Here is a 26,297-nt window from a genome sequence, read left to right on the forward strand (position 1 = left end):
GAAATCCATCAGCAATTAACCTCAAAAATAACTTTTGGTTGTCGAATGGAGCACTGTGCTGCTGAATGCATATGCAACTCTATATGATTTTAAGGGGGATTTTGTTGGCACTGAACTCTAAAATGAGAGTACTGGTGTCAAATCAGTATTGCATGCTGATTGACTGGTATTACAACCTGCCAGTTCTGCATACTTGTGTTGGGCTTTAGCTGTCCGTGCAGTAATGCTCTCACCAGTCTGGCATTTCTTTCATAACAATTGTGCATTTATACATTTGATGCCATTCAGAACCAATAGCAACTTAACTAATAATAGGTTGGGAGTAGGTCTGGCATAAACAAAACCATGAGCATTGAGGTAACTCTCAAATACTATGAATCCAGACCTGCAAAATGCCTTCAGGGATTTTTTGGAGTTCAGAGTTAGAACAGTATTAGAGTGCATAAATCACCATCCGCATGGGTACAATTACCATTGCTTTGGTACCAAAGTAATTTTCTATATATAAAAAGTGCAACCACCGACCACACAAAGCCAGCAGGAGTCTATATCAGACAGCTGCAATGCAACTGTAGAATTTCAATATGTGTACAGGTCCGAGAGTGGACTTTAAGCCACAATCTTCTTACTCAAAGGATGACCACCAGAGCCATGTTAGCACTGTGGGAAAACTTTCAGCAACAATCAAATGGTTCTTAGTTGGTGTGCTGCCATTAGTTTTATAGAACATAGAACAGGACAGCACAGGAGCAGGGCCCTTTGGTTCACGATATCTGTGCCTAACACAATGCCAAATTAAACTGATCTTTGGACCTTGTACACTAATGTCACTTAACCAAAAAATAAAAATGAACTGCTTAACTTCATTACCCATTCATCTGATTTTAGATTGACCTGAGCAACCCACACAAAATGCTGGAGAAACTCAGCAGGTCAGGCAGCATCTGTGGAAAAAAGTAAACAGTCGACGTTTTGGGCTGAGACCTTTCATCATGTCTTCTGTCCTCACCTATCAGGTTCCCCTTCTCTAGCCCTTTATCTCTTTCAACAATCAACTCACCAGCTCTTTACTTTACCCCCTTCCCTCTCATCTGATTTCACCTATCAGCTACCACCTTATATTTCTTCCTCCCCTTCACCTACCTTCTTACTCTGACTTCTTTCTTTCCAGTCTTGATGAAGGGTCTTGGCCTGAAACAACTGTTCACTCTTTTCCATAGATGCTGTCTGACCTCCAGAATTTCATGTGTGCGCTATGGATTTCCAGCATCTATAGATTGTCCTGAGATCACTCTCAGTTGCACATTTCCCAAATTGGCAGACTTTATGGACCATCTTGCTTGACTAAGTTGATATGCTTTCTTCTTTAAATAAATAGATTTGTCCATAAGTAAATAGATTTGACTGTTAGTGACTCACATTCAGCTTGTCCGTAGCAGAACTATGCAGCTGTTGAAGTTTGCGGGGGATGGTGCTTGTGGAAGGAATTCTGCTTGAAACCCAGTACCATTTCCCAAAAGAGAAAATCTGGTGCCTTTGCTCTGACATCATGAATGTTCACAGATTGATTGTGCAAGCCAGGAGAGAAGAGGCAAAGAGATGAAAGGCAAAGTCAGTCTTTCTCTGGTCGTTCTCAGTGATATCCATGGACTGGCCCTTAGGCAAAGTGAGCTTCAGAGAGCTCATTCATAAATAGCCTTGCCTGGGCGATGAGCCACAAGAGACAACTTCTGTTCTAATCAACTTCAAAGGGGCACCCTAAAGATATGCTATTTTGATGTGTAACATTTATTACAAAATCTTTGACATTTTTGTTCATTGAAATGGAGAATTGTTTAATTATAACTGCTGCTAAATGGATCCTTATAAATTACGTATATATGCTCACTTGCATGTGAATGAGACTTACTGTCATATTTAAAGATCAGTATGTTTTATGAAAGGCAATGACAAGCTGAAAGATCTAAATTGATCATTGTCTTTTTAACTTTAGCCATTTTCTCTTTGCTGAGAATCTTGGTAACAAATTAACCTTCTGAATTGTTAATTTCCCATCGATCCCATACCTGAGTATGGGTACATATTGTACTCCGTCATAGACTAGTCCAAAAGGCTTGACTCACATTCTTTGAATGAACTGTTTAACATAGGATCTACTTAGTTTGGCTAGGATATACAAACTAGAACAGGTCTAACGACGAGCAGGCTTTTAAGTAAATAGATTCAATAGAATTGCCTTCAGAGCTAAAGATCACATCTTTGGAGCTGATGTCTCTGAATGAGCCAGATGGTGTGGAAGAATAATGACATAATTAACTGTTCACAGTTTAGAGGTGCTTACATTCAAATCCAATTTATTTGCCACAAATGTGGGCACTTCCAATAGAAATTATTTTGCCAGACATCACGCCTTCCATCAATGGAATTTATCTTTAAAACATTTGCATAAAATTTAATCTAATCACTCCTGATGGCTCAGTTGGCATCAACCTCCAATCAGTGCTGGGTCAGCTGATGCCAGCTGTATAATTGGCCTCAGCTCCCCTCAATGGGAATGGGGAAAACATAGCAATATTGTAGTAGCTACTTCTGATCACTATTCAGTAGCTTTAACCAGAAAGCTTGAAGGAATGTTGACAATGGCAGATCAGACTCACTTGTGATGCCCTTCTCTGTGAATTAGACCATTGACACTCATTCCCCAGGTTCATTCAGAATCACTGGCATGTGTGGTGAAATTTATTAACTTAGCTGCAGTAGTACAATGCAATACATGATAATATAGAAAGAAGAAAAACAAATAAATAAGTCTTTTACAGTAAGTATATATATATATGTATATTGAATAGATTTAAAATAGTGCAAGAACAGAAATATATTAAAAAAAGGAAAAAAAGTGAAGGAGTGTTCATGAGTTCAATCCATTTAGAGATTGTATGGCAGAGAGAAAGAAGCTACTCCTGAATCACTGAGTGTGTGCCTTCAGGCTTCTATTCTTCCTTCTTGACAGTAATAATGAGAAGAGGGCATGCCCTGGGTGATGGGAGTCCTTAATAATGGACACTGCCTTTCTGAAACACTGCTCCTTGAAGATGTCTAGGATTCAACAGAGGCCAGTACCCAAGATGGAGCTGACTAATTTTACAATTTTCTGTAGCTTCTTTCAGTCCTGTGCGGTAGCCACCATCCTCCTCCCCACTGATACCAGGCAGTGATGTAGCCTGTCAGAATACTCTCCGCAGCTCATCCATTGAAGTTTTCAAGTGTTTTAGGTGACAAAGCACCTCAAAATCCTAATGAAATATAGCCGCTGTCTTGCTTTCTTTATAGCTGCATCAATATGTTGGGACCAGGTTAGATCCTCAGAGATCTTGACACCCAGGAACTTGAAATTGTTCACTCTCTCCACTTCTGACCTCTCTATGAGGATTGATTCATGTTCCTTCATCTAATCCTTCCTGAAGTCCATAATCAGCCCTTTCGTCTTATTGAGACTGAGTGCAAGGTTGTTGCTGCGTCAGCACTCAACTAACTGGAATACCTTGCTCTAGTACGCACTCTCATTTCCATCTGAGATTCTACCAACAATGGTATCATCAGCAAATTTGGAGATGGCATTTGAGCTATGCCTAGTAACCACATAGTTATGGATATAGAGGGAGTAGAGCAGTGGACTAAGTGCACACCAAGGAGGTGCATCAGTGTTTATCGCCAGCGAGGAAGAGATATTCTCAGCAATCCACATAGATTGTGGTCTTCTGGTCAGGAAGTCGAGGATCCAATTGTGGAGGGAGGTACAAGAGGCCCAGGTTCTGTAGCTTATCGATCAGGACTGTAGGAATGATGGTGGTAAATGCTAAGCTATAATCGATGAACAGCATCCTGAGATAGGTGTTTGTGTTGTCCAGATGATCTAAGGCCATGTGAAGAGCCATTGAGATTGCATCTGCTGTAGACCTATTGTGGCAATAGGCAAAATACAGTGGGTCCAGGTCTTTGTTGAGGCAGAAATTTATTCTAGCTATGACCAACCTCTCAAAGCATTTCATCACTGTAGATGTGAGTGCTACTGAACAATAGTCATTAAGGCAGTTCACACTACTATTCTTAGGCACTGGTATAATTGTTGCCTTTATGATGCAGGTGGGAACTTCCAACCACAGCAGTGAGAGGTTAAAAATATCCTTGAATACTCCCGCCAGTTGGTTGGCACAAGTTTTCGGAGACTTACCAGGTACTCCATTTGGGCCTGCTGCCTTGCAACGGTTCAACTTCTTTAAATACAACCTAACATCCAAGACAGAGATCACAGGGTCACCAGGTATCTTCACAGCTGTAATTATATTCTCCTTTTCAAAGTGGGCATAGAAGGTATTGAGCTCATCTGGTAGTAAAGCATTGCTGTCGTTCATTCTACTGGGTTTCGCTTTGTAGGAAGCAATGTCTCGCCAACCCTGCCAAAGTTGACATGCATCCAATGTTGCCTCCAACCTCGCTTGGAATTGTCTCCTCACTCTTGAAATAGCCCTCTGAAAGTCATAACTGTTTTTTTTGTACAGACCTGGGTCACCAGACTTAAATGCCACAGGTTAAGCCCTCAGCAGATGCCATACCTCCTGGTTCATCCATGGTTTTTTGGTTTGGGAATGTGCAGCAAGTTTTTGTAGGCACACACTCATCTCATCTTACATAGGTTTTAATGAAGCTGGTAACAACTGTCGCATACTCATCTAGATTCAAAGATGAATCCCTGACTACAGTCCAGTCCACCGATTCCAAGCAGTCCTGTAAGCACTCCTCTGCTTCCCTTGTCCATACCCTTTTGTTCCTCATTACTGGTGCTGCCATCTTCAGTCTCTGCCCATACTCTGGGAGTAGAAATACAGCCAGATGATCAGACTTTTCAAAGTGAGGGCGTGGAATAACACAGTAGGATAGTGGTGTAACAGTGGTCCAGTGTGTTGTTTCGCCTGGTACTACAAGTAATCTGTTGATGGTAATCATTTAATGAATTTTTCAGGCTGTCCTTGTGAAAATCCCCCAAAAGGATTGTGAAAATGTCAGGGTGTGCTATTTCTTGCATGTTGATCCTGTGATACTAATAGGTTACGTGGCTTCAGGTGTTACTAATGCTCGGACAGAGAGTTTGGACACAGCAGGGGAGGAGTGAAATATATGATGATTTATTTCTTTATAAATTATATTAATTCGAAATAATAGGAGGGCAGCCTTGCTAGCCTGTTGAATTTCTTTTAAACAAAGAAATAGAGATAGAGTTTGAGTGCTGAAGAACTCTGAGGAGTCCAAGGTGAGGTTTGAGCACCTTTGCTCCATTAAGCTTGCCTTTAAAGGAGTTTAAGTGTATGCTGGAAATGGCCTGCCTGAGGGTTATTAAAGGTCTGATCACCATTAACTTGGCTGCAAGCTCTCAACATAAAGTTCAAAGTAAATTTATTATCAAAGAACATATACCGACCGGTATGTCACCATATACAGCTCTGAGATTCAATTCCTTGCGGGCATATACAGTAAATCCAAGAAACACAATAGAATCAATGAAAGCTCGCACCCAACAGAACAAACAACCAATGTGCAAGACAACAAACTGTACAACTACAAAATAATATAAAAATATAATAATAATAAATAAGCAATAAATATCAAGAGTATGAGATAAAGAGTCCTTAAAAGTGAGTCTATAAGTTGTGGGAACAGTTCAGTAATGGGGCGAGTGAAGTTATCCCCTCCGGTTCAAGAGCCTGATGGCTGGGGGGTAATAACTGCTTTTGAACCTGGTGGTGTTGGATCTGAGGTTCCTGTATCTTCTTTATGATAGCAGCAGTGAGAAGTGAGCATGGCCTGGAAGGTAGGGTTCCTTGATGATGGATGCTCCTTTCCTGTAACAGCGGTCTATGTAAATGTGCTCAAAAATGGGGAGGTCTTTACCTGTGATGGACTGGTCAGTGTCCACTACTTTTTGTAGTATTTTCAGTGCAAGGGCATTAGTGTTTTTATACCAGGCCATAATACAACTGGTCAATATGCTCACCACCACACCTCTATAGAAGTTTGTCATAGTTTTAGATGTCAGGCTGAATCTTTGTTAACTTCTAGGGAAGTAGAGGCACTGCTCTCTTCGGAATGGCATTTTGCACTGGACAGATCCACTGAAATTATCTCTGAAGAATTCAAATTTGCTAACCCTCTCTACCTTTGATCCCCTGATGAGGACTGGCTCATGGGCCTCTGATTTCCTCCTCCTGAAGTCAATAATCATTTCCTTGGTCTTACTTTAATTGAGTGAGAGGTTGCTGTTTTGTGGTACCAGTCAGCAAGATTTTCAATCTCCCTCTTAAATACTGACTTGTCACTACCTTTGCAAGCTCTCAGCAGAAAGTCTGTATGCCATCTTGCTGACTAAGTCTTCAATTAATGACCATCGAAACACTGTGTAAAAGCCATTGTTGAAGATTTCTGACATTATTTTAAGATGTCATGCTCACCTTTCACTCTTCATGTGCTGATTGATACAAGTTAGGATACTTTCTGGAATACTTTTGTCCTGGAAATTGTCTGAAGATGTCACTCAGAGAGTATGGCATTGTGCTACCTTATTGAACATGTTGTAACAACCAACAGGAGAAAGCTGGTGCTTGATGGCAACGCTAAACTAAAAATCTCCAACTTTTCTAATAATTGCATGGAATGTTTTAACTTTGTGTCTCCTATATTCAACAGATCTGCTAAGTCGCCTATATCCATTTGATGTATTTAGGCCCCTAATTAATTTCATATACTTAAATTGTATTTCTATCAGTCTTCTCTGCTCTATGGAATTCAACCTCAGTGTATCTTATTGCTAAAAGTTGTCCAGTCTTCACAATACCCTGATAAATTTCCTGTGTGTTAATATACAGTTTCACAAAAAGCAGCCTGTGTAAATATACAGTAGTGCTTAAATATAACTGTGAAAATGAGTAGTTACAGTGGAACACAGACACATTATTACTTAAACTGCAGACACACTCGGCCTTTAATCTCTTTCATCATGCTGAAAAAAGTATCCAAAGCACTGGTGCTCTTAACACAAATGAACTTAAAAATTACCAAAAACCTCCAAGAGCTCAAGGAGGACTAGTGAACCTATGGGCCTGAAAAATATGAGCTTATCAAAAACTGTCTCAACAGATGTTCCATTCAGCAATCACACTCATGGTCTACAAACTGCTAAGGCCCAAAACTTTGGAATTGACTTCTAAAGTTTCTATCCGTTCTGTTCTCTTTTAAAATATTCCTCAACAAATTAAATCAAGCTTTGACACAGAGTATTGGAAATATGGCCAAGGCTTTTTGAAAGACTTTTTTGGCCTCTTCTGTAGTTCCAAATTCTATAGTTCCTTGTGGTTTGTTTAGAGTTATTGTAAATGTGAGAATGAAAGTGTTTGCATGGACTTTAGTAAATCAAAATAAGTAAGTTAAAGACATCAATTAAAATACTTAAGGAAGTCAAAAGTACATGTTCAGCATTTGTTCTCTATTATTACCAACATCGATTAAAGCATGTGGTGCTCTTTTGAACTTTTGAAAAGTTTTGCTAGGCACTAACATCCACAGCCTTTGGGACAGAGATTCAGATTTCCATTGTCCTTTGTGTGAAAAGCCATTTCCTGATTTCACTCCTGAAAAACCAGGCTCTAATTTTAAGATTATGTCCCATGTACTGAATGCTCTGAGCAAAGGAAATAGTTTCTCAGTATCTAGATTATTGGTTCTCTTTATCATTTTAGACATCTCGATTAGATCAACTTTCAACCGTCCATGCTCAAGGAAATACAAGCCAGGTTTATGGATGCTGTCTTTCTAATTTAACCCTTTAAACCCTGGAGTCATTCTGGTTAACCTACCCAGTCCCTTCTTTAAGGGCAGTATATCCTTCTTGAGGTTCATGAGTGTCAAATGGGTGTCTGACCAAGGTTTAGGGGAGCAGAACTGTATGCTCCACATACAGTCCAGTTCTCTTCAGGAAACAGACAATATTCCACATGCTTTTTTGATTATAAGCATTGTGCAATAACTTTACACCTGTACATGGACGGAGTTCCTTTTCTTTTACACAGCAAATTGTTTAGAAAATATTCTCGCCCTGATTTTCCCGATTGTGTGGAACTCCCTGAATTACTATTTTCACCTTAAAGAGCATCCTGGAATTCCATCTCTCTCCAGACAGCCTTTGATCTCTCTCTTCACTCTTTTCCTCTTCCTCCACACACAAAATGCTGGAGGAACTCAGCAGGCCAGGCAACATTTATGGGAAAAAGTATAGTCGACATTTCAGGCAGAAATGTTGACCGTACTCTTTTCCATAGATGCTGCCTGGCCTGCTGAGCTCCTCCAGCATTTTGTATGTGTTGCTCAGATTTCCAGCATCTGCAGATTTTCTCTTGTTTGTGATTTGATCTCTTCCACCTTTGAGTTGGACTGGTTTACACCCTGTGCTAGAAACCAATTTAAAAGAAACTGTAAATTCTAATCAATAGATATTTGATTGGAAATATTATCAACAAGCTTTCCTCGTTTCTGCTTCATTCCTCCTCACATAAGCATGCCACTTCTGCTTATCCATACGAAGAATAAGTGGTTAATCTAAGTAAATCCATTTGATTTTGACAAATACAGGCCCTCAAACTGCTTGTGTAGAGTGCATGTACTGACAGAAATGAAACCATTAAATGAAAGCTCTTTATTTCTCCCCAGGTACACCAGACCCCTCATATGACAATGAAGGTAAAGGGACAAAACATCAGGAGGAAGGAGCTCTCTACGGTAATTGCACCTCGTTATATCTTATTGGCAGAGCCCATGTCCTGCACCTGCTTTCTTTGTTATTTGGAGGCCTGGGGTCTTTTCTGCAAAATGGTCACACCCAGCCTGGGCAATGAGCCAGTTCTGTCTGCAGCAGGAGAATCTAATTATTTTTAGGAAGACAAGAAAAGTGCAGTAAACCTGATGGGCAGGACACTTTGTCATTAGTAAACTCTCCTTCATTCCTATCTTACAAAGGGCTTCAAAATCATAAGTATAAGTAGTCCTCAAGATATATACCAAGGAGCCTAACTATAAATGTATAAGTCTATATTCTCATTAATTTCCAGGTGTTTAATTGATTTTGATCTTCTGATTTAAAATATTTCAATCAACAGCACCTAGAAAACCACTTTCCCTACCCTTACAATATTCAAAAGGCAAAGTAGAAATAAAATTATTAGTAAAGCTGGTTAGGACCTCTCGCAGGACTTGTGGCCAGACCCCTGTTTCTTTCCAGAAATGCATTTAAATGTGTGTGAATCCTTGTGTATTCTTCACTGTAATGACTTTCCCTAATGATTTGCTCAGCAGATCTATTTGCTTTGGATTAGAAATTTCTCCCACCTTTCCTCCTTGTTTCCAACTTCCCACTTTGCCCAATATCAACCAATAGAGCAGGGTCGGTTACAAAATCAGGTCCGTTCACGTCAAACAATAGAAAGTTCTGGTGAAACGAACTGATTTTATCTGTTGCATGGCAGAAAGTTGTTCAGGCATTATCTGTGTCTGAATGATCTACTGAGAGGTGCTCAATGCCAGGAGTTTAATAACCGTGAAAGAGTTAATATAGACGACACTTATAAGACACAAATACATGTCACACATCTGTGGTTTCAGTGTGGATAGAGATGGAGTATCCATGTGCACTGCTGTCCCTGGGGCAGTGCATGTTTCACAGCTTGTTGCTTTTCTATAGTTACTTGCATCTCAACAGCTGGTGCCTCCCTCAGTCTCCATGTCTACAATGTGGATGTGGAAGATTTCCATTGGTCGGGTCCCGTAGCTGTATGTGTGGTTGGATTAGAAGTACTCTCGGGCTATTTCTTTTATAGCGATAGCACAAGTAAGCCTGTTCATGTCATCACATGACATCTATATACGTATGTCTTTCAAAAGGGTTTACTTGACAGTAGTCTTGAGTAAAAGTGGGGGAGCTTTAATCTGCTTCACCATCCCGTCCCTCTCCAGCCAAGTGCAACCGCCTACAGTGGCAGTGGCTGAGTAAAGTATCCGTCAATGCAAGAATTGTATTAGGTCCCTGTCTGGTCTGAATGACACAATGCTACAGTGGGAATGTAGTGGCACTTCAAGAAAGAAGCCGCCTAGGAAGCTGCCAGTAACTCTTCTTTGATTAAGTAGATAGGATATTTTTGATGATTTATGAAAAATAATCTTTTGCCTCTTCCTGCCAGCCTTTTGTGTTGAAAATAAATAATATTACATTGTCAGTAAGATTCTGCTGAAACCTCTCAGATCTCACACTAATGCAAAATGCTGCAATTTGCCAAATATGTTTAATTTGCTAGCACAGATTGAATGGCACTGGGCACAATGGTTTACAGATAGGCTATAGAACTAGGCAGGTTACACAGCACAAAACCTGGTATTAGTTGTGACAGAAATTGATAGCATTTCAACCCAATGTTTATCAGAACATAGAAGATTAGCTGTACTGCTGAAATCCCTTTCTTTAATCCTATGCAGATCATATTTTATGTTGTCCTGTTTACAGGTCACCAAAGCATTGGGTTAGCTTGACATATTCCAAACAGAGCCCTTACATAATCAGATTGTTGGGCACGTTGTTCCAAAGGTGGGTGAAGGTACAAAAACAAGCTCTGGGTAGCTTCTTGTGCCTCTGCTCTCTGTTTGGTTGTTTGGCTGTGATACTCATCATCGTGGCAGTGACAAGTGTTGCATCTAATCTCTTCAAGAAAAATCATTTCATCTTTCAATTAATTCTGTCCACCAGCATCAGCCCTACTGCCTCAATATATTCCTCTTTTTCTTCTTCTGCTTCTTAAAACTGAGACTTTTGGAGAAGGACTTCACCTGAAATTCGATTCTTATGTGAGTCTAAATTAAGCAGTGAAGAAAATTATAAAATTATAGAATTATTATGGAAGAGTTTGAGGCCATTCATCCAAAGTCAACACCAGTTTCTAGTGGAACAATCCATTAGCCCCAGTAAGAGAAGGGAAAAGAATTTTCTTTTATGTTTTATATTTCATGATCCTAATCCGCCTCAAAGCTTAATAAAGCTTTATACTATATTGTTGATGCATAGCCAATTTTATACTTTAGGAAATACTGGGTCTTATTTCTGGATATTAAGTTTCCACAAATATCATTATGATAACATAATGATGTAAGTTTAAGGGGAAAATAAAGGGAAGATCGTCCCTGCTCTTCTTCAGAAAGGGGTAATGGGTCCTTCACCGTCCACCTGATAAGGCAACTTAGTTTAATGTTTCATCTCCTTGACTGAGTAGAATTCCATCTCTACCGCACTAGAGTGCCAGGGGGAATTTTGTGATCAGGTCCCTGTAATGGTTAACCAACTTATAACCTTGGAGGTAATATTTTTACAACAGAGATCAGATTGTTAGACTTGTTCATAATGATTAAGCCTGACCCCCATTCTCTCGGTGTGTGCAGGCATTCCTTAAACTGGATCATTAAATGATGACCAGGAGTTGAAGCCTTTGTAATCCCTGCTGCATTTTCTCCCCACCCCCATATGTTTCAAAGGTTTCAAAGATATGTTTAATGTCAGAGAAATATACATCCTGAAATTCTTTTCCTTCGCAACCATTCACGAAAACAGAGGAACGCCCCAAAGAATGAATGACAGTTAAATGCTAGAACCTCAAAGCCCCACCCTAGCTCCCCCTTCCCACACGTAAGTGGCAGCAAAGCCACGACCCCCTTCCCCCACCAGCAAAAAAATCATCAGCACCTCCCACCGAGCACTCAAGCATGCAGCAAAACATCAATAAAGACACAGACTTGCAGTACCCCAAAAAATACTTGTTCACCCGGTAATTTGACGTACCACAGGCTCTCCCGAATAAGGGAAAAAGAGGTGTCCCCATTTCACAGCAAGAGGGGAGACAGAACAAACAACTCACTGATTTACACTGTTTGAAGACTGTTGCATCACTTTTTCTGAGCTCTGTGCCCAAAGAACTCGGGTCTCTAGGCACACAGCCAGCAGCCAGCGTGCTGCTTACTATGGTCTTCCATGTACTCCCACCACACACTAGGTGGCACTGATCTCGAGTCCGCCCACCTCCAGAGCCACAAAATCCGGAAACCCTGAAGCTGTGCAAATCTTGTAGGCCGTGTCCTTGGTTTATCAAGAAATGGCCGGTCGTGAAACCCCGAGAGCGGGTCCCATTCCCGCAAAGAACCGAAGTCAGTGTGTGAACACTGAGTTCATAGAACACAGAACATGGAATAGTACAGCACAAGCCCTTTGGTCTACAATATTGTCCTGACCTACTCTAAGATCAATCTAGCCCTTCCATCCACATAGTACTCCATTTTTCTTACATCTCTGTGCCTACCCAAGAGCCTCTTAAGTATCCCTAATATATCTGTCTCTACCACCACCCCCATGGACTTGCCACTCTGTGTTAAACAACAACTACTTCTGACATTCCACCCCTTTTAATATGATTCCTCCAATCATATTAAAGGTAACAATTCCAGTTACACCTAGCCCCTACCTGTTACAGTCATTCAACTTAACACTGAGCAGGGATCCAGCCTAACACCTTCTGGTGTTCATTGTTCTGCTCTATTATGTATAACATGAAGCTTCTACCCATAATAGGCCCATCTGCAAGATTCAACATGGTTCACAGTTGCACTGTTAACCAATTAATAGCCATAAGAAACATCTGCCTCTTTCTCATGTTTTATGTTCATTTTAATGGCATGTTCCATTGGAGAAATTATATTGCTTTAGAACTTGAGGCTGTATTTTTTTTTCTTTGCTTGGTCCACTATGTAAGTGAAAGCAGTTTTGCTGGAAACCATTGAAGTGCATCTGTGTACTATTTACTGGCTTGCTCAGGCTTTCCTTTAATTATTTCTTTGGCTTTGACTTCTTCAATATAGTCACAAACACCTTTAGTTTCACACCTTTTCCTGTCCATGTTTTGACTCTGGCCTTTCTCACCAACACATCCCACAATCAAATTATATATATAGTCGTGAAGTGTACATTTTGTAAACCATGTGAGGTATTCTTAAAGCCAAATAGTTGGTAGCATACTGTAAATTCTACATGGTTTATTGCCTGTACAGATTTTTATTGACAGAAGGGAAAATTTTTTTCAAGGAGGGCTTTGGGGATTTTTTTCTTACATTTCATTGGTTAAAACTGAAAAATCACACTTTATTTCCATAATGCTTACAAAAACAAACAGAGCAGGTGGAAGCAATAAAGAATAAAAAGAGAAAAATCATTTGATTAGTTTGACAGAATTATGAACATTGGGGAGTAATTGCACTATTAATGTAATAGAGAAACAAGGTCATGAATGTCAGCTCAGGTGGAGATTGAAGGAAAGCTTTTCTCTCATAATCATTCTTTATTTTAACAAAAAAGTTACAAACCGTTCTAATGTATATCAATAATTCTGCATCCACTCTATTATGATTATTATATATGCACAGCATTCGATAGCAAATCTAATATCAAGTAGAATTGGGTAGATGATGATTAGATTAAATAAAGCTATTGTGGGGCATTTATTTCAATATGTGTATGTGGAAAGAATGTAGTTTAGCATTTCCATCATGGCCTGGAGTAGGAATGTGCAACCTTCATTTCTGCACACTTTTCTACCTGACATCTATAGGCTGACATTTTCTGGTTACAGCAGGTGGGAATTGGAAAAGGAAACTCGATTGGTTTTACTTTGACAAATGCATGAAACTGTATTATTCTGTTTCAAACAGTGTAGAATCATGCACCGTATATTCCATTTTTACCTATTCAGTTTGTTACGAAGCCCCGTAACTGGGTCACTTACCAGCAAAAATAAAGAGGTCCGTTGAAGTCTGATGGTACTATTTTTAAAAGTATTTATTTGAGAAAGGGGCACAAAAATAAGATTAATGCAAACATGCAGATAATATACGTCGTCAATGTTAAATCTAAAGCGCGGGTATAATAATAACCAATAAGAAATAGCTCTATCGTTGTCTAGGGGATAATGAATTGTCCGATGGAAATATAACAGTCACTGTTAGTTCGTTCACGCTGCAGCGTTTTGGGTTTAAGAGAGGGGCGGTTTAAAACTTGCCCAGGTTGTTTATGATGCCAATCCTTGGAGTCAGGGGAGTGGGTTTCCCCATTGTTAGCTAAAAGCCGTTTTCCATGGTTCCAGCCACCAGTCCCAGGCAACAGAACTGAACGCACGTGGCCTTCAAATGGCTTCCTGCTATTACGTGGTCGCTTAACTTTTCTTCTGGTGCGTCTGAGGGGCTGTTCCTACAGACCCTCTTTTATCCTGACTCGCAGGGTCGTAGATGTCAGTCAGGTTGGGGGTGATGCAATCTCTCCCTCAACCAGCCCACTTTGCCAGAGGGCATTCACGTAACATAGTCTCCAATCCACAAATTCGCCTTCCGGAGACAATGGCCATGTCCCGTAGCTTTACATCGCTGGGGAAACGAGACGTTCCGCACGTCTCTCTCTCATTTCCTGGGCCCCCTGACCCAACCCAACAGTGATCTTGCGATTCTCACAAAGGAGGGGGCTACCCCGCACCCTTCGGCCCCTCAGAGCTGTGGTACATTCATAACAAGTTATAGCCAGATCCTTTCAAATAATGGCTTCTTTTCTCATTCCTGAACTGCTCCCACAGAAATCCTTAAGGATTCATTGTTGACCCTCTCTTTTCCCCAATCTAAGAGCTCCTCTTGGCAACATCTTTTGCAGATGTTGGCTCATCTTTGCACATACACGCTGATGATTGTCATCTCCCCTTCACCGCTCTTGACTCCTCCAATAACTTCATGTTATCAGACTATTTGTTTAACTTCTGGGAATACATGAACTGCAGTCCCCTCCAGTAAAACATTGAGAAGACTGAGGCCATAGTTTTTTGGGCAAAGGTAAAACCAGTCAGCTAATTATCCAGTAATCCCTATAGTGCTGCCAGGGCACCCTATCAAGCCTGACTAAAAAGTTGTTCATGATGAAGTGTTAAGACCGACTACCTGATGCATTTAAAATTAGCCCAGTGGCCACTTTATTAGGCGCACCTGTACACCTCATTCAAAGTAAATTTATAATTAAAGTACACATACGTCACCATAAACAACCTTGAGATTCATTTTCTTGCAGACATTCACAGTAAATACAAGAAACACAATTGAACTGATGAAAGACTGCATTCAACAGGACAGACAAGCAACCAATGTGCAAAAGACAGCAAACTGTGCAAATACAAAAATTAAAAATAAATAACAATAAATATATAAATAAGCACATAATAAATATTGAGACCATGAGATGAAGAGTCCTTGAAAGTAAGTGAATATATCCCTATAGTTCAAGTGCCTGATGGTTGAGGGTAATAACTGTGTCTGAACCCGGTGGTGTGAGTCCTGAGGCTCCTGTACCTTTTTCCTAATGGTAACAGTGAGAAGACAGCATGGCCTTGGATAGCCATAATGACCAATATTGCTTTACTGAGATGGTGCTCCATGTAGATCTGCTCAATGGGGGGGGGGAGGGCTTTATCTGTGATGGACTGGACCATATCCACTACTTTTTGTTAGCTTTTCCATTCAAGGGCATTGATGTTTCCATACCAGGCTATGATGCAGCCAGTCAACATACTCTCCACCACACATCTATAAAAGTTTGCCATAGTTTTAAATATGATGCTTACTCTTTGCAAACTTTTAAGAAGGTAGAGGGGTATGGCCATGCTTTCATTGTAATACCACTTAAGTGCTGGACTCAGGACAGATCCACTGAAATGATAACAATGAGAATTTTAAAATTGCCAACCCTCTTCTCTGATTCTCCCTCCGGTTTCCTTTTCCTGAAGTCAATAATCAGCTCCTTACTCTTAATAATAATAATAATAATAAGAAGAAGAAGAACTTTATTGATCCTGAATGGGAAATTCTTTTGTTACAGCAGCCACATTTTAAAACACACTTAGCAGTATGCAAACTAATAATAGCACACAAAATAATAATATACACAATAATGTATCAAAGTGCAATGATGTGCAATAATGTATGAAATAATAAAGCGAGGACTGTTGTACTATGATGTGTGTTCTGTCGCACAGAGATGAACTGTTGTATATGCTTATTACATTTGGTAGGAAAGATTTCCTGTAATGTTCCCTATGACAGCGGCGCTGAATGAGTCTGTTCGAAAAGTATTCTGCTGCTTATTCAGTAGGTCATGGAGAGGATGTGCCAGATTGTTCGTAATGGATAACAGTTTGTTTAGTGACCTCCACTCCACCACTAACTCAAAAGAGTCCGGATTGCAGCCAAGGACAGATTCATCCTTTTTGATGAGTTTATTTAGTCTTGCTGACATTGGGTGAGAGGGTGTTGTTGTGACACCACTCAGCCAGCTTTTCAATCTCTGGCCTATATGCTGATTTGTACTACCTTTGATTCAGCCAATAACAATGGTGTCATCAGCAAACTAAATAAAGGTATTGGAGCTGTGCTTAGCCTCACAGTCATAAATATAAAGCTAATAGAGCAGGGATATTGCTGTGGCACCACTCAGCCAGAATTTCAATCTGCAAATATCTAATTAGCTAATCATGTGGCAGCAACTCAATGCATAAAAGCATGCAGACATAGTCAAGAAGTTCAGTTGTTGTTTAGACCCAACATCAGATTGGGGAAGAAATGTGATAAAGTGGCTTTCATCATGCAATGATTGTTGGGGCCAGAAAGGATCTCAGAAACTGCTGATCTCCTGGGTTTTCATCTGCAACACTCTCTAGAGTTTACAGAGGATGGTGCAAAAAAAACAAAACAAAAATCCAGTGAGTAGTAATTCTGTGGGCAAATATAAGAATCAGAATCACCGGCATGTGTCATGAAATTTGTTAGCTTTACGGCAGCAGTACAATGAAATACGTGATAAATGTAGAGAATAAAACTGAGTTGCATTAGGTATATATCGGTCTATTAAATACTTTAGTTAAAATAAGTAGTGCAAAGAAAACAGAAGTTAAAATGTAGTGAGGTAGTGTTCATGGGTTCAGTATCCATTTAGAAATCAGATGGCAGAGGGGAAAAGGCTGTTCCTGAATCGCTGAGTGTGTGCCTTCAGGCTTCTGTGTCTCAGTCCCAAAGGTAACAGTGTGAAGAGGGCATGGCCTGGGTGGTGGGAATCCTTAATGATGGACTCTGCCTTCCTAAGGCACCACGCCTTGAAGATGTCTTGGCTAATACCCATGATGGAGCTGACTAATTTTACAAGTTTCTGCAACTTATTTTGATCTTGTGCAGTAGAACCCTTCACACCAGATGGTGATGCAGCTAGTCAGAATGCTCTCCTTGGTACATTTGTAGAAGCTTACAAGTGTTTTAGTTGACAAATCAAATCTCCTTAAACTCCACATGAAATATAGCCACTGTCTTGCCTTCTTTATAGCTGCTGTTACGTACCCGTGACACGTGACGGTGGTACCCTTGTCACATGACTGGGGTTGAAGCTATACTGGACTTGAGGTAATGGTCTTGTGATGGTGGAGTGACGTCATTTTCCCACCAGTAGAGGTCATGTGACAGGTTTTTTTTTACAGGGTATAAAAGGAGGACCCCTCCCTGTGAGGAGGGGCAGTTCGTGGCTGGATTGGCCATGTTGACTTCATGCCACTGCGTGATTTAATGTGATGACGCAGTTTAGTTGAAAGATGAAGTTTTGTCTAATGCCTAAAGTTTAGAAGGTCATTGCCAGCAGTTTCTTTACAATACTGCTAGTTGAGAATCAGTGGAGAGTGAAGATCGGAATTCGGGAGTTAAAGATCGAGGAGAATCGATTTCAACGGTGAAACGGGTTCAACCTTGTTTGATCCTTATTCGGAAGGAATTCATTGACTGTTCTCGTGTTAATCCCTACGAAATAGTAGAAAGGATTGAGGACAGTGTTTTAAAGGAAAGGTCTGTGCCTTTAAACTGTTTCGTTTCGTAAACTCTTTGTGGGAAAAAGTCTGATTTTGGGAACCGAAGCAACACGACGTGAAAGAGAGTTTAAATCGTCTTAAGAAGTCTCTCCCTTAAATGGACTGTGAGCATTTTGAACTTTTGGCAATACTACTCTAAAGAACTGTTTTTGCAACATCACTTTAAGAACTGTAAGCTTCATTGCTTTAAGAACTGTTTAAGCTGCCGCACAGCAGCTGATTTCCAGTTACGTTAGTGATTTGTTTATTTTTGGGGGGTTTGTTTTCAGTGTTTAATAAACGTGTTATTTGTTATAAAATCCCTTGCCTAACTCATATATTTATTGTTGCCGGAATCTGTAACACTGCATCAATATGTTGCATCCAGGTTAGGTCCTCAGAGATATTGACACCCAGGAACTTGAAATAGCTCACTCTCTCCACTTCTGATACTTCAGTTCTTTGGTCTTGCTGATGTTGAATACAAGATTGTTGCTGTAACATCACTCAACTAACTTGTATATCTCGCTCATGTATGCCCTTTCATCACCATCTGAAATATTGCCAGTAATGGTAGTATTGTCAGCAAATTTATAGATGGCATTTGAGCTATGCCTAGCCTCGCAGTCATGGGTGTAGAGAGAGTAGAACAGTGGGCTAAGCACACATCCCTGTGGGGTGTCAGTAAGGCGGAGATTTTTTTTCCAATCCGCACAGACTGTTATCTTACAGTTAGGAAGTCATGGATCCAGTTGCAGAGAGAGGTACAGAGGCCCAGGTTCTGCAGCTTTTTATCAGGACTATAGGAATGATGGTGTTAAGTGCTGAGCTATATAGTCAATGAACAGCCATGTTAATGAGAGAGGTCTGAGGAGAATGGCCAAACTGGTTCAAGCTGACAGGAAGGCGATGTACAGAAGAGCCTCTCTGAATGCACGAGATGTTGAATCTTGAAGTCGATGGGTTACAGAAGCAGAAGACTGCGAACATACATTCAGTGGCCAGATAATTAGGTACAGGAGGCATCTAATAAAGTTGCCACTGAGTGTAAGTGTGGAGAATGCTTGGGGTTGGCAGAACAGCACTGCAAACTAGAAAGCCTAGCTAGTGCCTGTTCTTTGTCAGTACCCATTAGTTAATCTGAACTGCCAAATGACTCATTAGCAGATATTTTACAAAAAAAAAATAAAATTTACACAGATCACATTGTGCTCTACAGTTGCTTGTTTTGTCCACCTTTCCCAGAAGGGAGAAGTTAGACTGACATGTTCCAGACAGTAATTCTAGAATTAGATTGAATATCAGGCTGCCCTTGTGTGTGTAACAAAGTGGGAAAATAATGTTGGTTCTGGGTATTTTTCCTGGGCTCCAGGCTTTTTCCAGCTCTATGTTTCCAAGGTTTTTATTTCTTTCTCTAGTTGCCATGACACATTTTTTTCATACAATATAGTTAAAACAGAATTTTTAAAATAAATTATATTTATATTTTATTTTAGCAGAGACTATTGTGTTTGTGCTGGCTGCTTTAATTCTACCCATCTCAGTGTAGTGTTTTAACACAATTAGTTTCTATTGGTGAAATTTTGGTTGTTAACTGTACTTTTGCATTGTTTTCTGCTGTGACTAAACCACAGCTGTAGAACATTACCACCCAAGTAGAAAATCACCAATTAAACCAATAATTAAGGGGCGGAATAGAGTAAAATAAGCCCAGTAGCTATTTGACGTCACTGTATTTGTGCACATAACATGTGTCATTAACCCTTAAACCTCTAAGAATGCCAGGAAATTTTTCAGTCTTCTTTCCAAGCTACTTTTTCTGTTCAAGTATCAAAACAGACACTAATATTGTGAGCTATACCCAATTATCTGATTATCATTATCACGTAAGCACCAATATTTCAGATAGTTTGATACTCTCTCGTCTCCATCTTGTTGGAGTTGAGATCTCCTAGCAACACACCAGGAAGCTGAACTTCCGAGCTTCAAAACAGTATCACACAGTTAAAGGGTTGCCTCTACTGGTCATGCTCTCAGCCTAAGATGACGATATCTACCTTTGGCCGGAGAATCTGCAGGTAGATATCATCATCTTAGGCCGAGAGCATGACTAATTTACAAATGAGATGAGAAGACATTTCTTCATTCAGAGGGCTGTGGATATTTGGAATTCTTGACCCCAGTACATTTTTAGGCACTGAGGGGATCATGAGATGTAGATTAGCAGAGAATGTCTGAAAAATTGTATTGTTTATTTCTGCTCAACCTTTGTTAAATAATGTCATATACAGGTTCATCCCAACCTTTGATGGGACTTTATGTAAAAATAAATCAATTACCTTAGCAGTGTCATAGTTGGCGTAATCCTTTCCCAATGGATAACAGCAATCTTGCCATTTAAAGAAGGGTTTACCATCCTCTTTTCTTTTACAAATAGTATTTAGATACAAATCCTCCACATTCTTTGTATCATATTGCAGTAATGTGCTGATCCATTAACTCTTGATTCTTGCTGATGCAGTACCCCCTTGAGTGTATCTTAATCTCATATGAGTAGTAAGCTCTGAATCCCAATGCATGTGATAGTTTCTCTGCAGAATGCAGTTAGAATTGACTATATCATTATGGACAACTCATCTGTAATAGGGAGTGGAGAGGGATCATCATGAAGGCAAAGGTTGTAGAGAATTTAATATTATGGAACAGGCAGCTGTGGCTGCAGTCAGGATTTGAAACATGTCTTTCTGGTGTCAGGTCAATAATGTCACTGAACAACTACAGAATGTTCTGAGTTGTGAGGGAAGCTATGATCTATATGGTGTCATTGACATACTGTAGCTAGAAAGAGGGAGTGGGTTCAGAAAAAAGATTAAGAAGTGAGTATTACAGGTGCCATGCATTAGTAAATATGGATCCAGGAAGATAGTGCGGATTGAATCAGTGGGGGAAAATACAGCACTCCTCAGAAGATTCCAAGGATTTGGATTAGTTGTGGGAAAAGAGAAGCCTGTATGAAATGGATAGGTTAATAGAGCCAGGATCAGTAACATCGCATGGTGCTAGGAGGTAGGTGAAAGAGAATAGAGAGAGTGTAATTAGGCAATGGAGGAGGGTTATAAGAAGAAACAAGGTGCACAAAAGACACAGAGAGCTTTGAAGGGATGGATAGCATTAAAGCATGAACTAGTAGAGCATTAGTTAGAATAAGAGTTACCATAATTTAGCATTACATGTACATAATAAATGTGACAAATAACTTCGGTTATCTGTAAGCTCAAATACTCACAAGAGAAAATGGTCTTGTGACATTAAAGAAGACTTGGCTCAAAAGAGGAACATTGGTTATGAAATATTGCAGGAAGCGAGGTGTTTGGGAAAGAATAAAGAAAGATGGTATTGATAATGGAGGATAACAATGCTGGATACAGAGGATATTCCTTATGAGTCAAGAGTTCAATCTTTGGGTTAAGTTACAGCAGAGGTGCCATTACACTATGTTGAGTATATTGTCGGCCACCAACTAATATGTGTGAAGGAAAACATTTGCAGGGCAATTATAGATAAGTGTAAGAACAACTGAGAAAGGAAATAGGGATATTTCAAGTATCTTAATATAACCTAGTTTAATAAGAGTTAAAAGGACAATGAAGAAGGATGGATTCCTAATGGAAGCAAACATGAAAATCTGCAAGAAATATCAAAGAACCAAGAGTTAAACAAGATTACATAACTGAAGTAAATTAATAAAAGCACTGTACTGGGGAGGTTGGTGAGACTGATAAATCACAAGGGCCCAATGATGTACAAAAGTGACAGTGCATACATTGTTCATAATTTTTCAGAATTCCATTGGTCCTGGAATGGTCCCTGCAGACGGGACACTATTGAAGAAAGGAGGGAGAGAAAAACAGGGAACTAACCAAAATGTTAATAACTCATTTTCTTCCACAGATGCTGCCCGAACCCCTAAGTCCCTCCAGTATCCACAATCTATTGTGTCTCCAACTACTGACCTGTCAGCTTAGTTTCAGTAGTAAGGAAAGTACTGAAGTCTACAATTAAGGATGTAGTAATGGAACAACTGGAAGAGTATAATAAGATTGAACAAAGTCAGCATGGATTTCTGAGAGGAATATTATATTTCACTAATTTATTGGAGTTATTTGGGAACATTACTAATGCAATGGACAAGAGAGATCAATGGATGTGATTTCTTTAGATTTTTAAAAGGTCCTACCAAGGAGGTAGTACTTTAAGGTCAGTGCACATGGAACCAGGGCTAATGTACTAGCATGGACTGAGAATTAGTTACCAGGCAGTGAGCAGAAGTAAATCACAAACAAAAGAAAGACTGCAGATGCTGGAAATCCAAAGCAACGCACAAAACACTAGAGGAATACAGCAGGTCAGGCAGCATCTAAGGAAAAGAGATTTTGAGTGGACATAAACATGCTAAGTATGTGAGCAAAGCCAAAGCAGCTAGAATATAGGGCAGAGTAAAGAGAGGTCATCCATTTAGGTTCAAAAACGGAAGAATTTTTAATAGTGAAACAATGGGAAATGTTAATGTTCAATGGATTTGGATGTACTTGTCTACAAATCAATCAAAGCTAGCATGCAGATGCAGCAAGCAGTTATGAAGGCAAATATGTTGACCTTAATTGCAAGAGAATTTGACTATTCATACAATAGACAGTAGGTGCAGGAGTATGCCATTTGGCCCTTCTAGCCAGCACCGCCATTTACTGTGATCATGTCTGATCATACACAATCGGTACCCTGTTCCTGCCCTCTCCCCATATCCCTTGGCCCAGCTATCTATAAGAGCTCTATCTAACTCTCTCTTGAAAGCATCCAGAGACTTGGCCTCCAACTGCCTTCTGGGGCAGAGCATTCCACATATCCACCACTCTCTGGGTGAAAAAGTTTTTCCACATCTTTGTTCTAAATGGCCTACCCCTTATTCTTAAACTGTGGCCTCTAGTTCTGGACTCACCCATCAGCGGGAACATGCTTCCTGCATCCAGCATGTCCAATCCCTTAATAATCTTATATGTTTCAATTAGATCCCCTCTCATCCTTCTAAATTCCAGTGTATACAAGCCCAGTCGCTCCAATCTTTCAACATATGACAGTACTACCATTCCGGGAATTAACCTTGTGAACCTACACTGCACTCCTTCAATAGCAAGAATGTCCTTCCTCAAATTTGGAGACCAAAACTGCAAACAATACTCCAGGTGGGGTCTCACCAGGGCCCTGTACAGCAGCAGCAGGACCTCTTTACTCCTATATGCAATTCCTCTTGTTATAAAGGCCAGCATGCCAGTAGCTTTCTTCACTGCCTGCTGTACCTGCATGCTTGCTTTCATTGACTGATGTACAAGAACACCTAGATCTCATTGTACTTCTCCCTTTCCTAACTTTACTCCATTTAGATAGTAACCTGCCTTCCTGTTCTTGCCACCAAAGTGGATAACCTCACATTTATCCACATTAAACTGCATCTGCCATACATTCGCCCACTCACCTAGCCTGTCCAAGTCACCCTGCATTCTCATAACATCCTCCTGACATTTCACATTGCCACCCAGCTTTGTGTCATCCGCAAATTTGCTAATGTTACTTTTAATCCCTTCATCTAAATCATCAATGTATATTGTAAACAGCTGCGGTCCCAGCACCGAAACTTGCGGTACCCCACTGGTCACAGCCTGCCATTCTGAAAGGGACCCGTTAATCGTTACTCTTTGTTTCCTGTCAGCCAGCCAATTTTCAATCCATGTCAGTACTCTGCCCCCAATACCATGTGCCCTAATTTTGCCCACTAATCTCCTATGTGGGACTTTATCAAAGGCTTTCTGGAAGTCCAGGTGCACTACATCCACTGGCTCTCCCTTGTCCATTTTCATAGTTACATCCTCAAAAAACTCCAGAAGATTAGTCAAGCATGATTTTCTCTTCGTAAATCCATGCTGACTTGGACTGATCCTTCTACTGCTATCCAAATGTGTCATAATCTCCTCTTTTATAGTTGACTCCAGCATCTTTCCCACCACCGACATCAGGTTAACCGGTCTATAATACAGTTTTACAATGATAATATAGTGCCTTGGTGAGATCGCATCTGGAATTTAGTGTACAGTTTTGATTTCCTTATCCAAAACATACGTAAATTTATTTGGCAGAGAGGAATGCAGTAAAGATTCACTAGATTGGTTCCTTGTTTCTTTACTCAGAGGATGGTACATCTTTGGAATCTTCTATCCTGGGGCACTGTAGAGTCATTTTCATTCAAAGCAAAGATGTATGAATCACAAGATATTAAGAACAAGGATAGAAAATCAGCCCCATAATCTTGATGGAAGATGAATGTCCAACTCTGCCTGTGAGAAAATAGTTCAGGTGCAGTCTAGGCATGTTCTCACAAGGAGTTTAGGTCCACATGACCTAAGCCAGAAGCACCAGATAAAGCATATAAAATTATGCATATGAAGTGAGTGTTTGACAGTGGAAAATACAAGTAAGATCTATGCTGCATATTGAAAGATTAGAGAGGAAGTGAAAAAGGAAATAAAAGGGTCAAGCAGAGAGCATGTGTGTGGATTCACTGCTAACATAAATAGAATCCAAAAGTCTTCTTTTGGCACATAAATAGTAAATAAATAGCAAGAAGAAGGGTGGGGCTGCTTAGAAACCAAAGAGGAGATGTATGTGCAAGTTTATTATTGTCATGGGCCTACATATACAGGGTATAATGCCATGAAATTTAGCTTTTTGCAGCAGTAGCACAATACATTGTAAAATTAAGATAAGCATAAGTTAAAGTAAACTTTTGATGCTCTCCATTGGTCGGGGTTGACCATAGGTATTTGTGTCAGCTATCTACATGATACACAAACTAGGGCAGTATGCGATGGAGAGCAAGCTATTGCCCATGTCGTAGCCCTCCCCCCCCCCCCCATGCTGCTGATGAATCAAAGGAACAGCAGAGACTGATACAGTTTGGCACCAGTGGCGTTGCAGAAGTTGCCAGTCAATGTTGAACTCAATGTAGGATTGCTTTAGGGACTCCAGCTCTGGCAAGGCAAAGGTTTATTTGGCATCTGCTTGTGCTAGAAAAATATCCTGCTAGAAAAGGATTTCAGCAACAACACTTTAAGGGAGTAAAAAGATGTTCAGCAGCTAAAAAATTATACAAAAGTATAAAAAATTATGAGGGTAAATGCAAGCAAGCTTTTTACCACTGAGGTTGGATAAGACTAGAACTGGTCATGTTAAGAGTGAAAGATAAAATGCTTAAGGGGATCATGATGGTGAACTTCACTCAGAGCATGGTAAAAGTGTGGAATGAACTGCCAACAGAAGTGGTGAATGCAGGTTTGATTTGAACACTTAAGAGAAATTTGGATAAGTACGTGGATGGGAGGCGTATAGAGGGCTAAGGTCTGGATGCAGGTCAATGGGACTAGGCAGAATAATAGTTTGGCATGGACTAGATGGGCCAAAGGGCCTGTTTCTGTGCTGTAGTGTTCTATGACTCTATGATAAGGAATGTCCTTTCTTGGTTGTGACTCTGTTCAGATGTTCATGTTTGTCAGTGCCAAATGCTCATGCAAGTAATCATAAATCAGTCTTATTGCTATAGTTCCCTCCACCGCTTCCGTCAAGTCACTTAGCTAGATCAATCTGTGGCTACTAGAATAAAAACCATTGGACTCCATTTTTCATTTTAAAAGCTGTGCACAAGAGGAGAATATTCGCACCGAGGAGCCAGTTTGCCATCCAAAACCTAATTAAGCAGCCCACTCATGTTCTGAAGCAACTCTTCTGTGTCGTGGAATGGCTTACAGGATCCTTGTTCTACATTGCAAAGTGGGTGCCTGAAACTATGGTCACCAACTATCAGTACTGCTTAGCCCTTTCAGCAGTTGAGCAGCTGAAGGAGGAAGTGGAAGTGAAGGAGGCATCTCCTCTGGCTGATCAGTCAGATAAAACATTCTCTGTATCCTGTAATTTGGGTAAATGATGTACTTGTCATGGTTGAAAACCTGGCTGTGTATAAAGTATTTGAAATGTAGTGGAAACTATAAGAGAGTCTGGTTTGTATATAAGATCCCAAACATGATTAACATTGTTGGTAAATGGATGACAAGGATGTATTCTGTTGAAAAGTGTGTGAGGCTAATGGTTCAAAACTTGGCAATATTTTATTTATTTATTTAGAGATACAGCATGGTAACAGGCATTTCCAACCCA

At 40.1% G+C, this 26,297-nt stretch overlaps 1 protein-coding gene across 4 annotated transcripts in view; it reads left to right on the plus strand.

The window, feature by feature from the left end:
• Positions 1-26,297, plus strand: part of LOC132382195 (MORN repeat-containing protein 1-like) — a 234,485-nt gene that overhangs the window by 78,996 nt on the left and 129,192 nt on the right. For all 4 annotated transcript variants that reach the window (XM_059952173.1, XM_059952171.1, XM_059952170.1 and 1 more), the window contains one exon: positions 8,755-8,823. In XM_059952173.1, coding sequence (XP_059808156.1) covers positions 8,755-8,823 — 69 coding nt within the window. The remainder of the gene's footprint in view (positions 1-8,754; positions 8,824-26,297) is intronic.

Source organism: Hypanus sabinus, chromosome 27, assembly GCF_030144855.1.
Source record: "Hypanus sabinus isolate sHypSab1 chromosome 27, sHypSab1.hap1, whole genome shotgun sequence".
Classification (NCBI taxonomy): Eukaryota; Metazoa; Chordata; class Chondrichthyes; order Myliobatiformes; family Dasyatidae; genus Hypanus; species Hypanus sabinus.